The sequence below is a fragment of the Procambarus clarkii genome, chromosome 19 (assembly GCF_040958095.1).
Source record: "Procambarus clarkii isolate CNS0578487 chromosome 19, FALCON_Pclarkii_2.0, whole genome shotgun sequence".
NCBI lineage: Eukaryota > Metazoa > Arthropoda > Malacostraca > Decapoda > Cambaridae > Procambarus > Procambarus clarkii.
This window is the reverse complement of record NC_091168.1, coordinates 26,632,057-26,647,094: the sequence shown is the minus strand read 5'-3', so window position 1 is coordinate 26,647,094 and position 15,038 is coordinate 26,632,057. Positions and strand designations below refer to the sequence as shown.

At 45.3% G+C, this 15,038-nt stretch overlaps 1 protein-coding gene across 1 annotated transcript; it reads right to left on the bottom strand.

The window, feature by feature from the left end:
- Positions 1 to 1,451: 1,451 nt before the first annotated feature.
- On the bottom strand, positions 1,452 to 2,240 carry LOC138366346 (uncharacterized). Its single transcript, XM_069327379.1, has one exon. It carries the CDS (start codon positions 2,238 to 2,240, stop codon positions 1,452 to 1,454), a length of 789 nt encoding a protein of 262 aa, XP_069183480.1.
- Positions 2,241 to 15,038: the final 12,798 nt, after the last annotated feature.

Below are 15,038 nucleotides of genomic sequence, written 5' to 3'. Positions count from 1 at the left end.
AAACTAAATACAGGGCTGTGAACCACCGTGGTTGTTTTGTTTGTTGAATCCTTGACAAGATGTTGGGATTAAGATCAGCGGGTCCATTGTGTCTTGCAGATTCCGGAAGACAATTGAGTACCTTGTAACGGTATCGCGCTTGGTGTTGAGAGGGGCGGGGCTCGATGGGGAGAACCGCCCCAAGGTACAGCCCTTGTGGATAGGTAAAGTTTCGTAAATTAATAATTATTAGCCTGTGGTGGAAACTCGATGTTGTAATTAGATGTTAAGTTGTTTATCTGTAATAAATACTTCTGTACTTGTTCCCATTCCGAAGAACTGTCGAGGTTCTATGTTCTTCCCTCATAACTATAATGTTATGAGGGAGGATTACAGTCTTCTGACGCGCCTCTTCCGCCTGTCAACAATTATACTCCCCATTTGTAAATAGGTAAGAACAACCAGCATATATTATACAATGTTATCAGGGAGGCAAGAAGCCAAATATTTGAATTATTTCCGTTTATGAGTTTTTACTGGGGGAGGAGAGAGCGCCTAGTCTGTTGACGACTCACTAGGTTTGTCAAGCGTAGCCTAAGGCTGCAGGCGGGCGCCGGCAACCTAGGCTACGAATTTGCGCCAGAAGTCCAGACCTTACTTCAGTTGTGTGTTGATTATTAACAAGTGTATGATGTTATACTACCAAATATAGTTCCTAGAGTAGAGGAGGCATATCCACTCTTTAGCTGGCAAGTAATAGGTTGTTGTTGTGTTGATTTAGGGGCGACGACGATCATGGGATCGGATGCGCCCCGGCTGCCCGATACCGGGAAATAGCGAAGGGATGGGGTCCCTATAGTCTCTTCAGGCCATAGACCCTACAATCTCCTCAGGCGACAAATTTTACAGTCTCTTCAGGCCGCGGACATGACGGATGAAGCGGAAGGTATGGCGAAGGATGTCATGACGGACGTCTTCGTCTCTCGCACCTGCCCCGTCAAGGAGAACGGGAACTGTGAGGCGGGGAATATTCAGCCTACATACATTCATGTACATTCAGAACGGAACGAACTCTGTAGTCTGACGCGAGCGCTATGAAATCGAGGGCAGTGAAGTAGAAGGTGCTCCACTGTATCCTCCTGGGTCGGACACCACTGGCAATATGGGGAATCTACCAGCCGTAGACGATGGAGATGTGCGGCCAGGCAAGTGTGCCCAATCCGGAGACGAGTGATGGCAGTGTCGAGGAGTCGAGAATGATGACGAGTCCATGGACGCGGGGAGGAATCCTCCCGTAGACCCGCCAAAGAGGAGGACCTGAGTGCTGGCTCCATCATTGCCTCCCAACTCACGAGGCAAGCCGCCCGGAGTTGCGGGAGAATTTCGGAAAGGTCTAGGGGCACATTTGTAGAGTCATGGAGAACGGGAACTGTGAGGCGGGGAATATTCAGCCTACATACATTCATGTACATTCAGAACGGAACGGAACTCTGTAGTCTGACGCGAGCGCTATGAAATCGAGGGCAGTGAAGTAGAAGGTGCTCCACTGTATCCTCCTGGGTCGGACACCACTGGCAATATGGGGAATCTACCAGCCGTAGACGATGGAGATGTGCGGCCAGGCAAGTGTGCCCAATCCGGAGACGAGTGATGGCAGTGTCGAGGAGTCGAGAATGATGACGAGTCCATGGACGCGGGGAGGAATCCTCCCGTAGACCCGCCAAAGAGGAGGACCTGAGTGCTGGCTCCATCATTGCCTCCCAACTCACGAGGCAAGCCGCCCGGAGTTGCGGGAGAATTTCGGAAAGGTCTAGGGGCACATTTGTAGAGTCATGGAGAGCATGCGCCATCCCTGCTGCTGCGTCGGCTACCTCATTGCCTTTAATACCGACATGTGACGGAACCCATTGGAGATAGATGGACCAACCTGGAGTAACAGAGTATGACAGCAGTTCTCCACGGATCTGTGACACAGTATGACGATGGACTCGTGGACGCCGAGATGATATCAGATGTAGGGCTGTGATTGAGTCCACGTAGAAAACCACTGCAGAGGGCCCTGAAACTTGTCGAAGGAGTCGTAAGGCTAGTAAGATTGCAAACAATTCCCCGGCCAGGCACGAATGAGCAGGGGAGAGTTTCCACGTCTGACAGAAAGAAAAAGGAGCAAAGTATGCTGCCGCAGATGTAGATGGTGGCTGATCTTTGCGGGACCCATCCGTGTAAACCTCTAAGTATCCAAGTAATAGGTGAACCTTCATGTTAAATTTATTGCCCCAAAACAACGTGAGCTATTGAATCGCTATATTCATGAGACCCTCCCTACTAATGATAGGTTGTTGATGTTGGGCATTAAGGACAACAATAGGTGTGACCAATGTACTGAAATTGAGAATAATATGCACATATTTTATTTCTGTAAGCAAAAAGTTGTTTTTGTAAACTGGATTAGAGACATTCTTAAAGCTTTATGTGGACCAAGTATTAGAGTGGAGTTAATGAGGTTTTTAATGTTACATATTGACATAATATGCAAGAAAATTAATAATACAATAATTATGTTACTTTCTGATTACTTTTTTGTGTGTGGATAGGCAGGCAGGAGAGTTACTCAGTAGATAAAATATTGAAGTTCTTGCGAGGCAGGATCAGGTATACCATTTGGGGTTTACGGCTCATGCTCGCTCATGATATGGAAAATTTGTTTACTGATAATTATATAAAATATATATAAATGTAATAATTTCCCCTGTAAATTAATGTAAATATAATCTCCAATATTGTAAATCACTTAAAGAAAAATAAGTATAACATTTAGGGATTTAACGTTCATGTTCTGTAATAATGAAACACTTGTTTACTGAGAATTATACTACTGTATATGTAATGTAGTATTGCCTTGTAAAATTTATGTATATATGATTTATATTGTATTTTATTAAATAAAGATAAAAAAAAATTATTAAATGGTGTTTTATCATCCAGTCTTCACTTGCCGACGGCTAGCCTAATATATTGAGCTGAGTACATACGTTTGCACTGTCCTAGGATACAACTACTGAGAGAGATTCTTTATTTTGAAGTGCGTGTGGGGTATTGGGGGTTGGGGGGTGTTTACTAATATATTTCGGACGCGAGACCGAGTAAGTTTAATGGAGAAAATGTTCTTGACGTATCTTGGAGTTTCCAACCTCGCACTCATTGCAATCTGTCTGGCCTCATGTCCACAATCGCAATTGAGAAAATAATTCACAAATTAACATACTTTTGTCTGAAAGGACTCACTCATCCAGTAAACTCAATCAACTTTATTTTTTGAGGCACTCACTTATCACACACCACTCCTACTTTTCCAGAAATATTAACTTAATTAACTAGGAAATACGACTTAAAAATAAGTGATTTAGAGGGTCCACAGGACAGCATAATACAACTCGTCACCAGGGAAATCAGGGAGAGACCTAGCTGGATATTTCAATATATGAAAAAACTATTGTCAAAGAGGTTACTGGCAGACATTTTGAGTTCAATTGAAGTCAGATCTATGTACCATGAGCTGTGTGTTTGATTTATGTAATAGAGCAATGACTTGCACCTCCCCCACGTTAAGATATTATTTACGTAACAATAGAACAACGAATTATACCTCTTCCACGTTAAGCTATTATTTACGTAACAATAAAACAACGAATTATACCTCTTCCACGTTAAGATATTATTTACGTAACAATAAAACAACGAATTATACCTCTTCCACGTTAAGCTATTATTTACGTAACAATAGAACAACGAATTATACCTCTTCCACGTTAAGCTATTATTTACGTAACAATAAAACAACGAATTATACCTCTTCCACGTTAAGCTATTATTTACGTAACAATAAAACAACGAATTATACCTCTTCCACGTTAAGATATTATTTACGTAACAATAAAACAACGAATTATACCTCTTCCACGTTAAGGTGTTATTTACGTAATAACAGAATAATAATTTCATACAACTATTTATATTAAATAATGTTAACAGCTGTGAATGTTATTCATTGTGAAGCCGTCATGGCGAGCCTATGGCCCAGTTTTAGTGCTCACCGCAATGCAGTATTTTTCAAGTTAAGCCTACTTTCAGTCACATGGGCATTCGTGGTGTTATTCATTTGTGATTTATATACAGTGGTGGATATTTTCCACGTGTGCATTTTGTTTATTGCTGTGTACTTATCTAGTTGTACTCGCCTAGAGGTGCTTGTAGTATTGTCGAACTTATGTTCTATCCACCATCAGTAGTTCAATATAAGTAGTTTCAGTTGTTTATTTTATCATATCATCTATGTTTTTACTGAATTAAGTTATTATTGAATTATCTCCATCAAAAAACTATTTCTAGACATATTATTAGTAATAATTTAAATATATATATATATGACATTGAAAAAAATTTCATGTGAGAATACTAAATAAAGTAATATAGGTTATACAACATTTTATTAAGAAAGTTTGAGAAACTTTGGTAGCAATAATGAGTAGCAACAGTGGCTAACAGTAGTGGGTTGCAACAGTCCTTCCACTAAATGCCAACTTTACTAAAACTTTATATAAACAACGATGGTATATATACGTAAGTCTCGTCTTAGCCATACACTCAGACCTTGACAAAGCACACAGGAGAGTGCGAAAGACTTTGTGTAATTTCTTTACATAAATTTCACAAATGCATAAGTGTGGGTTTTCATCCTACGTTATTATGCCCCGGGCGTGACGTAGCGTGACGTAGCGTGACGTGGGGTGACGTCAGGCGCGGGAAATCCGTCGTAACTTGCCACCAGGAGTGAAGAAGTCGAGCAGGTGCGAAGCTCAACGGTCCCTAGTTCTGAAGAGATTTGGAGACGAATTCGCGAGTGATAATGAGGAAGAGCGTCCGAGAAAGTAAAGAAGCTGGTCAATGGAAGAGGTTCACTGGAGGTTAGACTACGGTGGAGCTCCAAGTTTGTCTCGACAGGCGGCGCTGGAAGGGTTGAAGTCCAGTGTAGCAGTCACAACACCCGGGGTGAAGCAGTTGTACTACACGTCTACACTAGAAAAGAATTGGACCAGTATCCCAGTGGGAGGACACCAGGGAGGACAGGCGACATTTGCTACCTCCTAGCCGACCAAGAGAAGAACTCGGTGGTAGGGAGCAGTCTACGGGATGAGGAGACCAACCGTGGCGACTACCGGGGTTACGAATCAACGGAAAGGAGACCTATTCCAGCTTCGTGAAGTCCTGAAGTGAGCTTCACCTGCCGCTACCTTCTGCGGAGACTACAGCATCCAGGAGCGATTGTTAAAATAGATAAATTTGCCCTCCCATTCCCCCCTTGTTGTTAGGAAATGTGTACTAAATGTTAGGTGTATGAAACGAAAAATAATGTGAGGAAAAAGGTTGGACATATAGTGCAATTATACGTTATTATTTTTAAGTCAAAGTCTCTAATTATATTTTGATTATGCGTGTGGAGACCAATTGTGCTTATATTATTAAAGTTTCAAGAAGCCTAATGTTCCAGAAACGGTTAGAAAGATAGCCTCGTGATTCATAATCTTCAGAGACTGTTGGAGTGTTGCCATTATTACTGACTTTACTACTGTAACATAAGTGAGATATTTTCAGACTGTTACCCTTGTAGCTTTATTTTAGTAAACGGTGAATAATTTTAAATATGGTGTTTGCTTCCTTTCCTTCATTTCTCTGTATGTTTGTCTGAGGTTTACTGAGCACCACACAATATGGAATAAGTATTGGACTGGACGATATTACATACCACTGCACATAAAGAAATTATCTGGCCTCAGGTGAGTACAGGTCAGATTTAGCGACCTTGAAATTGATACTTGCGTGGTGGGCAAGCCGGCCACTGGTGACGCCTCGCCACTCTGAGACCTCACCCCTCACAGTGACTCACTGTCTACTTTGCTTAGGTACTCCCTAATCCAATGGAGTACCTTCCCCTTTCACTCCTGTCTGCATCTTCAGCTTGTATTCACCTAGTTTTGTTTGCGGGGATTTTGTGCAAGAGCCAAAGAGCTTTGGCTCTTTGGTCCCACCTCTCAATCGTCAATCATGTACAGTGTACATATTCCTGAGCTTCTCGAGCTCCATCATATTTACATTTGAAACTGTGTACGGAGCCTGCCTCCACCACATCACTTCCTGGTGCATTCCATTTACTAACCACTCTGACAATGAAAAAGTTCTTTCTAATGTCTCTGTGGTTCATTTGGGTACTGTGTCCCCTTGTGCGTGCACCACCCGTGTTAAATAATCCATCTTTCTTCCCTTTCCCTCCAGCCTGCATCTCCAGCTTTTTCACTAGTCTCTTGTGTGGTACTGTGTCAAAGGCTTTCTGGCAATCCAAAAATATACAGTCTAACCACCCTTCTCTTTCTTGCCAGATTTTTGTTGCCTGGTCGTAGAATTCCAGTAAACCTGTGAGGCATGACTTGCTATCACTGAACCCATGTTGATTTTGTGTTGCAAAGTTCTTTCGCTCTAGATGTTCCACTAGCTTTTTTTTCGCACAATCTTCTCCATCAGCTTGCATAATATGCAAGTTAGGGACACTGGCCTGTAGTTCAGTGCCTCCTGTCTATCCACCCTTCTAGTATATCGGGACTACATTTGCCGTCTTCCAAATTTTTGGCAGTTCACCTGTTACCAGTGATTTGTAATTTACTATGGAGAGTGGCAGGCACAGTGCTTCTGCTCCTTCCTTTAGTATTCATGGTGATATTCCATCGGGGACTATAGTCTTTGTCACATCCAACTCTAGCAAAAGCTTCCTTACATCCTCCCCCCCCCCCTAATAATCCCAAACTCTTCTAGTGGTACCTAGTTAACTATTCCCTCTCTTATCTCTGGAACTTCTCCTTGCTGCAATGTGAAGACCTCCTGGAATTTCTTATTGAGTTCCTCGCACACTTCCTTGTCGTTTGTAGGAATCTGTCTGCCCCTATCCTCAGTTTCAAAACCTGTGTGTGTGTCTGCGAGTGAGTGTGTGTGTGTGTGTGTGTGTGTGTGTGTGTGTGTGTGTGTGTGTGTGTGTGTGTGTGTGTGTGTGTGTGTGTGTGTGTGTGTGTGGTGTGTGTGTGTGTGTGTGTGTGTGTGTGTGTGTGTGTGTGTGTGTGTGTGTGTGTGTGTGTGTGTGTGTGTGTTTGCGTGTGTATGAGTGTGTTTGCGTGTGTATGAGTGTGCCTGGCGTCCAGGCAGCCAGACAAGCGGGCTAGGCATGCCGGCCACAGTTCACACATTACCATATGAAGCCTCCACAATCAGCTTGACTACCACCACGCTACCCTCCCCACCCACCCACCCACCGCAGGCACTGAATTCACCCAAACGAGGTCAGAGGCAGGATAAAGCACATACAGTCGCTGCCTCCATTGTACTATAGGTTCCAGGGACACATCTCACTGTAACTAGCGAATCCACTACCCAGAATATCAATTTCAGGAATAGAACCGTAAGTATTTTCAGATTTTTTGCAGAAGTTGACCGTCCCAGTTCCCGCCAAAACAATTGTTGTTGATCCCTTCCCTTCCACCTCCACTACAGCTGTTGCCCCTTCTCCCTTCTCCACTAAAGCTAAATAGTGGGACTGCACAGAGCAACAGATTACAGAAGATTCATAACCACATTGTCCATGATTCGTACCCAATCTGGAATCGTATCGCACCAAATACAGTCCGGACTCGTATACATAAAACAGCATTTTGTAACGCATATTTTCGTGACTGTCGCTGGGCCGGTGTTATCGTGATGTTGCTCCTGACATTTCAGAATTACTTTGTTTCGGGTTTATTATGGTACACTAATATACTGGACCATTTGTTGGTTTACAAAATTAGCCACAGACGACTGAGACCACACGCTACAACTATACGGTACAACCACACGCTACAACCACACGCTACAACTATACGGTACAACCACACGCTACAACCACACGTTACAACTATACGGTACAACCACACGCTACAACTATACGGTACAACCACACGCTACAACTATACGGTACAACCACACGCTACAACCACACGCTACAACTATACGGTACAACCACACGCTACAACCACACGCTACAACTATACGGTACAACCACACGCTACAACTATACGGTACAACCACACGCTACAACCACACGCTACAACTATACGGTACAACCACACGCTACAACCACACGCTACAACTATACGGTACAACCACACGCTACAACCGCACGCTACAACTATACGGTACAACCACACGTTACAACCACACGTTACAACCACACGCTACAACCACACGTTACACCCACACGTCACAACCACACGCTACAACCATACGCTACAACCACACGCTACAACTATACGGTACAACCACACGTTACAACCACACGCTACAACCACACGTTACAACCACACGCTACAACCACACGCCACAACCACACACTACAATCACACGTTACAACCACACGTCACAACCACACGCCACAACCACACACCACAACCACACGTCACAACCACACGTCACAACCACACGCCACAACCACACGTCACAACCACACGCTACAACCACACGTTACAACCACACGTTACAACCACACGTTACAACCACACGCTACAACCACACGCCACAACCACACGTCACAACCACACGCTACAACCACACACCACAACCACACGCTACAACCACACGTCACAACCACACACTACAACCACACGTTACAACCACACGCCACAACCACACGCTACAACCACACGTTACAACCACACGCTACAACCACACGCTTCAACCACACGTTACAACCACACGCGAGAACTGGCGACCCAGTTATACTTGCGAGGTGATATAACATCGCCAGACCCCGAGGGAAGGTATTTTTTGGTTTGTTTTTATTGTCACCAGCCCGTGGAGGTAATGGAGTCGCTGTCACCAGCCCGTGGAGGTAATGGAGTCGCTGTCACCAGCCCGTGGAGGTAATGGAGTCGCTGTCACCAGCCCGTGGAGGTAATGGAGTCGCTGTCACCAGCCCGTGGAGGTAATGGAGTCGCTGGCGTGCAAGAATTCCCTCCGTGTTGCTTATTGCACGACGCATTGTTGCAAGAAGGTGGACCCATCAACACCTGCAACAGCGAAGTTTTCACCTGTCACCGACCGGCCGCTCCACTGTGACTTGTCTCTGCCGTCAACTACGGACGTCAGCGCGGTTGGGCAGCCTCCACAGGTACCCGGCCAGGTGGGTACTGGCGGGCCATCACCGGAAGGACGGGTGGGCGGGACGCCTGGAGGATGGGGGAGCAAGGCTAGCCCAAGACACTATAGACAGGTATGTTGTTGTTGTTTTAGATTTAGCTACTCAGAACAAAAGTTCCAAGTAGCACGGGCTATGGTGAGCCCGTAGTGGACTTACCTGGCACAGGAGCGGGGCAAGTAGCACGGGCTATGGTGAGCCCGTAGTGGACTTACCTGGCACAGGAGCGGGGCAAGTAGCACGGGCTATGGTGAGCCCGTAGTGGACTTACCTGGCACAGGAGCGGGGCAAGTAGCACGGGCTATGGTGAGCCCGTAGTGGACTTACCTGGCACAGTAGCGAGGCTATGTATGTGTATATATAGGCAGGTAGATGTTGGGTCGATTTTACAGCAATCAAGCCGGCTCAAGACGGTCAAGATTAAGCCATAGGAAAGATTTTCTATGGCTCAATTTTCCGGTAAACTAGTCAGTGTGGAGCAGTGACTAAAGAAGAGCGTATACAGTATGAGTGAAATGGCTGTACCTCTCGATTGATTGATTGATGAAGACTAAGCCACCCAAAAGGTGGCACGGGCATGAATAGCCCGTAAAGTAACTCTCTGGTGAAGTAGAGTTATATAGCTCTCTATATGTGATGGGGCATCTAACATCACCACCATCGACCTTTATATTTGCCTTGTTTGGGTTAGATTAGCGTAGGATTTGAGTTAAAAATATAGGGTGTTATAGGAGGGAGGGGGGAGGGGGGGGGAGGGAATTCTCAGGGAAATGCGCAAAGCCATTACGACTATACAGCACTGGGAAAGGGTCAGGATAAGCATTTGGGATGGGACGGGGGGAAGGAATGGTGCCCCAACCACTTGGATGGTTGGGGATCGTCCAGCCGAAGTGGCTGGGATAAAAGGGGGGAGAGAGGGGGGGAGAGGTTGAAAAGAGGGAAGGAGAGAAAGAAAGGGTGGGAGGAAGAGGGAGATGGGAAGATAAATGAAAAAGGTAGGATGGGGGTAGAGACCCGGGCACAGCCGGACACCCAGTCCCACACAACCACACCCTCACCCACACAACCATACTCCCACCCACACAACCACACCCTCACCCACACAACCACACCCCCACCCACACAACCATACTCCCACCCACACAACCACACCCTCACCCACACAACCACACCCCCACCCACACAACCACACCCCCACCCACACAACCACACACCCACCCACACAACCACACCCTCACCCACACAACCACACCCTCACCCACACAACCACACACCCACCCACACAACCACACACCCACCCACACAACCACACACCCACCCACACAACCACACCCCCACCCACACAACCAAACCACTTGCCCCCCGTGACCGAGGGGGGGCTCCCAGTGTCTGCGTGTCGTGCACCATCACCGCCTCACCGTGAAGGTATCCAGGCTGCTGCTATTAATATAAACTCAAACGTGTTTCACGCATTCGAATAAGCCTTGAACTTTTTATTATTTTATAACCCCATTAGTTGTGGCTTGAGTATTAATACGCCAAGTGAGGTTTATGTTCAATTGTATATTTATAATGGTATTTTATATGAAATATTTATTGACAAACTCCTTGTCTGTATGTCTGTCTTTAAAGTATATAGTGTTGAATGTTATAATGTATAATGTTATGCGATAAGTGTATGGTAAAGTATTTGATATAAGAAACGACAAGTGGATCTCTCATTTTTTTCTAACGATTAGCTTAGGTGAACAAATCCACAGGGGCCGTGATGAGGATTCGAACCTACGTCCGAAATCATCCCAAACGCTGCCTTAATCGACTCAGCTACGACATGGTCAAAAGAGTTGAAACCAGAAATTTGTATGTGTGTGTGATTAACTAAGTTATTCGTATAATTAATATAATGATTAATGGTTGACAGTCGACTTGATAATGGTCCAGGACGGAGTGAAACGTCGTCGTCTCCTCATTCTGGTTTGTAGTTTAGTCATTATGATTACTTATGATCATCAATAATCAACTATTGGACTTGCCAAAGAAATTTCAGCCCTTGCGTAGGGAATCTGTGGTGTGCTTCTCTTAATTGTGCTTGCGGGGGTTGAGCTTCGGCTCCATGGTCCCGCCTCTCAGCTGTCAATCAACTGGTGTACAGGTTCAAGCACCTATTGTGTGTCTACCCTTGTGTGTACCCTTGTGTGAGTGTCACCCGTGTGTCTCCCCTTGTGTGAGTGCCACCCCGTGTGTCTCCCCTTGTGTGAGTGCCACCCCGTGTGTCTCCCCTTGTGTGAGTGCCACCCCGTGTGTCTCCCCTTGTGTGAGTGCCACCCCGTGTGTCTCCCCTTGTGTGAGTGCCACCCCGTGTGTCTCCCCTTGTGTGAGTGCCACCCCGTGTGTCTCCCCTTGTGTGAGTGCCACCCGTGTGTCTCCCCTTGTGTGAGTGTCACCCGTGTGTCTCCCCTTGTGTGAGTGCCACCCCGTGTGTCTCCCCTTGTGTGAGTGTCACCCGTGTGTCTCCCCTTGTGTGAGTGCCACCCCGTGTGTCTCCCCTTGTGTGAGTGCCACCTGTGTTAAATAGTACCAACGACAGTTGAAGGAGAAGTTGCTAAAATAACAACTAGTAACGACCGATCCCAATCAACCCACCTAACGTGTGAGGCCGGTGCATAGAAAACGTCAATATTATAGCTATTCATTTTTACAAACACGTCACATATTTTAACGTAGTGATCGATTCCGTAAACAATACGACGTCTTAGATGAGATTGTTTGCCACCACCTGCTTGAGCTGCCATCGGAGGTCGTGAAATGTGTGTAATTAATTCTTAACATTGACACTATCGCGATAATTAATGCCCCCCAAAAATATACAGTGAATGACATTACTCAAGTAACACACACACACACATATACATACACATACACACACACACATATACACACACACACATACACACACACACACACCCTTGAAGGGTAAACACAAAACCGTATGGTAATATTAACCTCGCCTGTCGCTGGACAGGGCCGCGTCTTGCTGGGTATAAACACTTATTATTATTATTAACAACTTTATTGACAAAGTTTAATTACAATTTTGCCTAATCTGAGAATTTCAATTAAGTCTTATTAAAGCGAGGATAATGCTGGTATTCACTGTCACGCAGGACAGAGGGTCTTACACAAGACAATAGGTCTAAACTGTAGGCTGAAGCACATATATATCATGGTTACAATCAATGTTTTAATGTATGAATATGTAAAAATAACTTTCTATTGTGCACTGCCACACAAGGGCAGGGATGGGTTCATAAGTGTTGCAGCTTACAAGTAATATACATAAAAGTGTTCTTCATTCTTTAAAATGGACAAACAAAAGTTTGGATAAATTGTTAGGATGTCGTCCGGAACACCTGAGTCAATGAAATAGTTACACAGTTGGTGGTACAAGAGGCCAGGAGGTCTAAAATCGTTTACGGTTTCACATTCATCAATATAGTGTTCTAGTGAATGCATTAAAGGTTTATCACAGAGTTTACAATCTGAGTATTCTGGTAGTGGCTGAGCCTCACTAACCTGCCAGATGTGTCTATAGCCAAGGCGAATTGTTGTATAAACACTGTGGTGGGCAGATGACTGAGGAGCCCAGGGAGTTCGTTTTCGGGAGGCACGTACCTGGCCCCACCCCGCACAGAGAACACCGGGTAGCCAAACATGGTCAAGGCAAAACCATGGCCTCTCGTAAACTCGTACCTAAATGGGCACTTTTGCCCATTTAGGTACATATTTCCAGTGCCCTCTGTCAAAGCAGGAGCCAGCCGTCCACCACACCCGGAGGGGGCAGGAGCCCATGCACCAAGACCCGCCAGTCTGCGGCACCTCTAGGCAAATAGCGCGCCGGACAGCGTCTCCCCGCCCGAAGAACCAGCCAGAAAACGGAAAATCCTATCACCTTCCCCGGCCTACAGTTCATGGGTTGTGGCCGAAGGAGAAGTTGCAACAAGGGTCAGAGGTAAGGCAGGGCTCATCACTGAGGTATGTGTGCACCACAGCCCGTCCTCCAAACAAAGACCCAAAAGTGATTCCGTGCACCCGCCAGACTCCCTGTTTATGAATGAAAAACGGAGCGACTCACAACTGATGACGCAACCCATCCTCGACTCAAGTCCATTACATCCAGCGGTCGACCCCACAGACGCAATCATAAATTCTAACATGCTGTTCATTCAAAACAGGAATTTTCTCAAATATAAATTAATATTATAAGATATTAGCATATTGTGCATATATAGCCATAGGTTAGGTTAGGTGTTTAGTTTCTGTTGGCGATTATTTGTATTTGTAGTACATGGGTGAAGCATTTATAGCGTTGTGATTCGAACAAAATTCGTCAGTGAAGCACTTGTTCCGGATATGTTCGAACGTCAGCAGTTGTGAGTCGTGTGTAAACCGCTTTTCATTCATAAACAGGGGGTTTGGCGGGTGCATGGAATCACTTTTGGATCTTTATTTGGAGGACGGGCTGTTTACAGCGTTATGGTTCGAAGAAAATTGGTCAGTGAAGCACTTGTTCCGGAAGTGTTCGAATGTCATCAGTTGTGAGTCGTGTGTAAACCGTTTTTCATTCATAAACAGGGGGTTTGACGGATGCATGGAATCACTTTTGGCTCTTTGTTTGGAGGACGGGCTGAGTATTTATGAATGTGTCTTTGAGGTCGACCGCTGGATCGAATGGACTTAGTCTTCAACCCGTCTTAGTCAAGACGGGTTGAAGAACGAGTGTCTACCTTGCAATCTTAGTGTCATATGCACTCTTAGACCTTTTACAAAATTAAAACCTTCTACAAAATACAACCCGATGACTGGTTTTTTGTTTTGTATACAACAGTTCGTCTATGATAATACCATCCATAGTAGTTATAGGCTCCAGCATTTTTTAATAACATTAATTGGATTTTTTATGTTGGATTTAAAACCTATATCAACCTCTGGACGGTTATTAAGGCCACGACAATAGCTTACTGACCAGACAAGTATACTTTAGCACTGAACATTGTCCAGGACAAAAGTAAACTCTCAGTATATACCCTGAAAGCAGGCGAACACCTCTCGGTCTATATCATTGTTGTTGACAAGTGGTGTGGCAACTGTGACGTCACGCGATATTACTGCCAGTTGCCAGGTCGCTCACAGCACTAAAATGCATTTTTAGTATTTGTTTATCACCCAATTTAACTTTATTTTCTCGCGTATGGGAAAACAATGACATAAGCTTTATTTCCGCAGCTTTACAAAATAGCTAAATATGGCGTTGATTGGCGAGTAGAGTATAAGTTGGTGGTCCCCGGGCCGTCCCCCAGGGTGTCTGGCAACCCCCCCCCGAGCCCTTACAACACCCAGACCTCCTCCCGCCACACTCCCCCTTCAGGGACGGCGGCGAGCACTAAGACCTCCTAGGTGGCTGGGTGATCACACGACAGTTACCTTGAACTGCTTGTGACAATAGGGCAGCATGTAGCAGGGATCTTAAAAGAAGTCGTAAGTACCCTGGTGAAGTCATTCGTACAGTGAACCCATTCAAGACCTTAACCCAACAAACATTTGGGAGTGCTCAGGGAGTTAGTTATCTGTTGTTACCACGTCAACAAAGTAGTAGGAACGTAATAGACTCTGGCAGTAGCAGAAATAGTTAACAGGAGGGTAGTTAGAGCCCAATGGCTCTAATCCCCACAGGAGGGTAGTTAGAGCCTCCGCCAGAGCCGAGGAAGTAGAGCAAGGTACAACAAGGGGC

Coding starts and splice junctions, on each gene's coding strand:
- LOC138366346 (XM_069327379.1), bottom strand. CDS start 2,240: ATGAAGGTTCACCTATTACTTGGATACTTAGAGGTTTACACGGATGGG.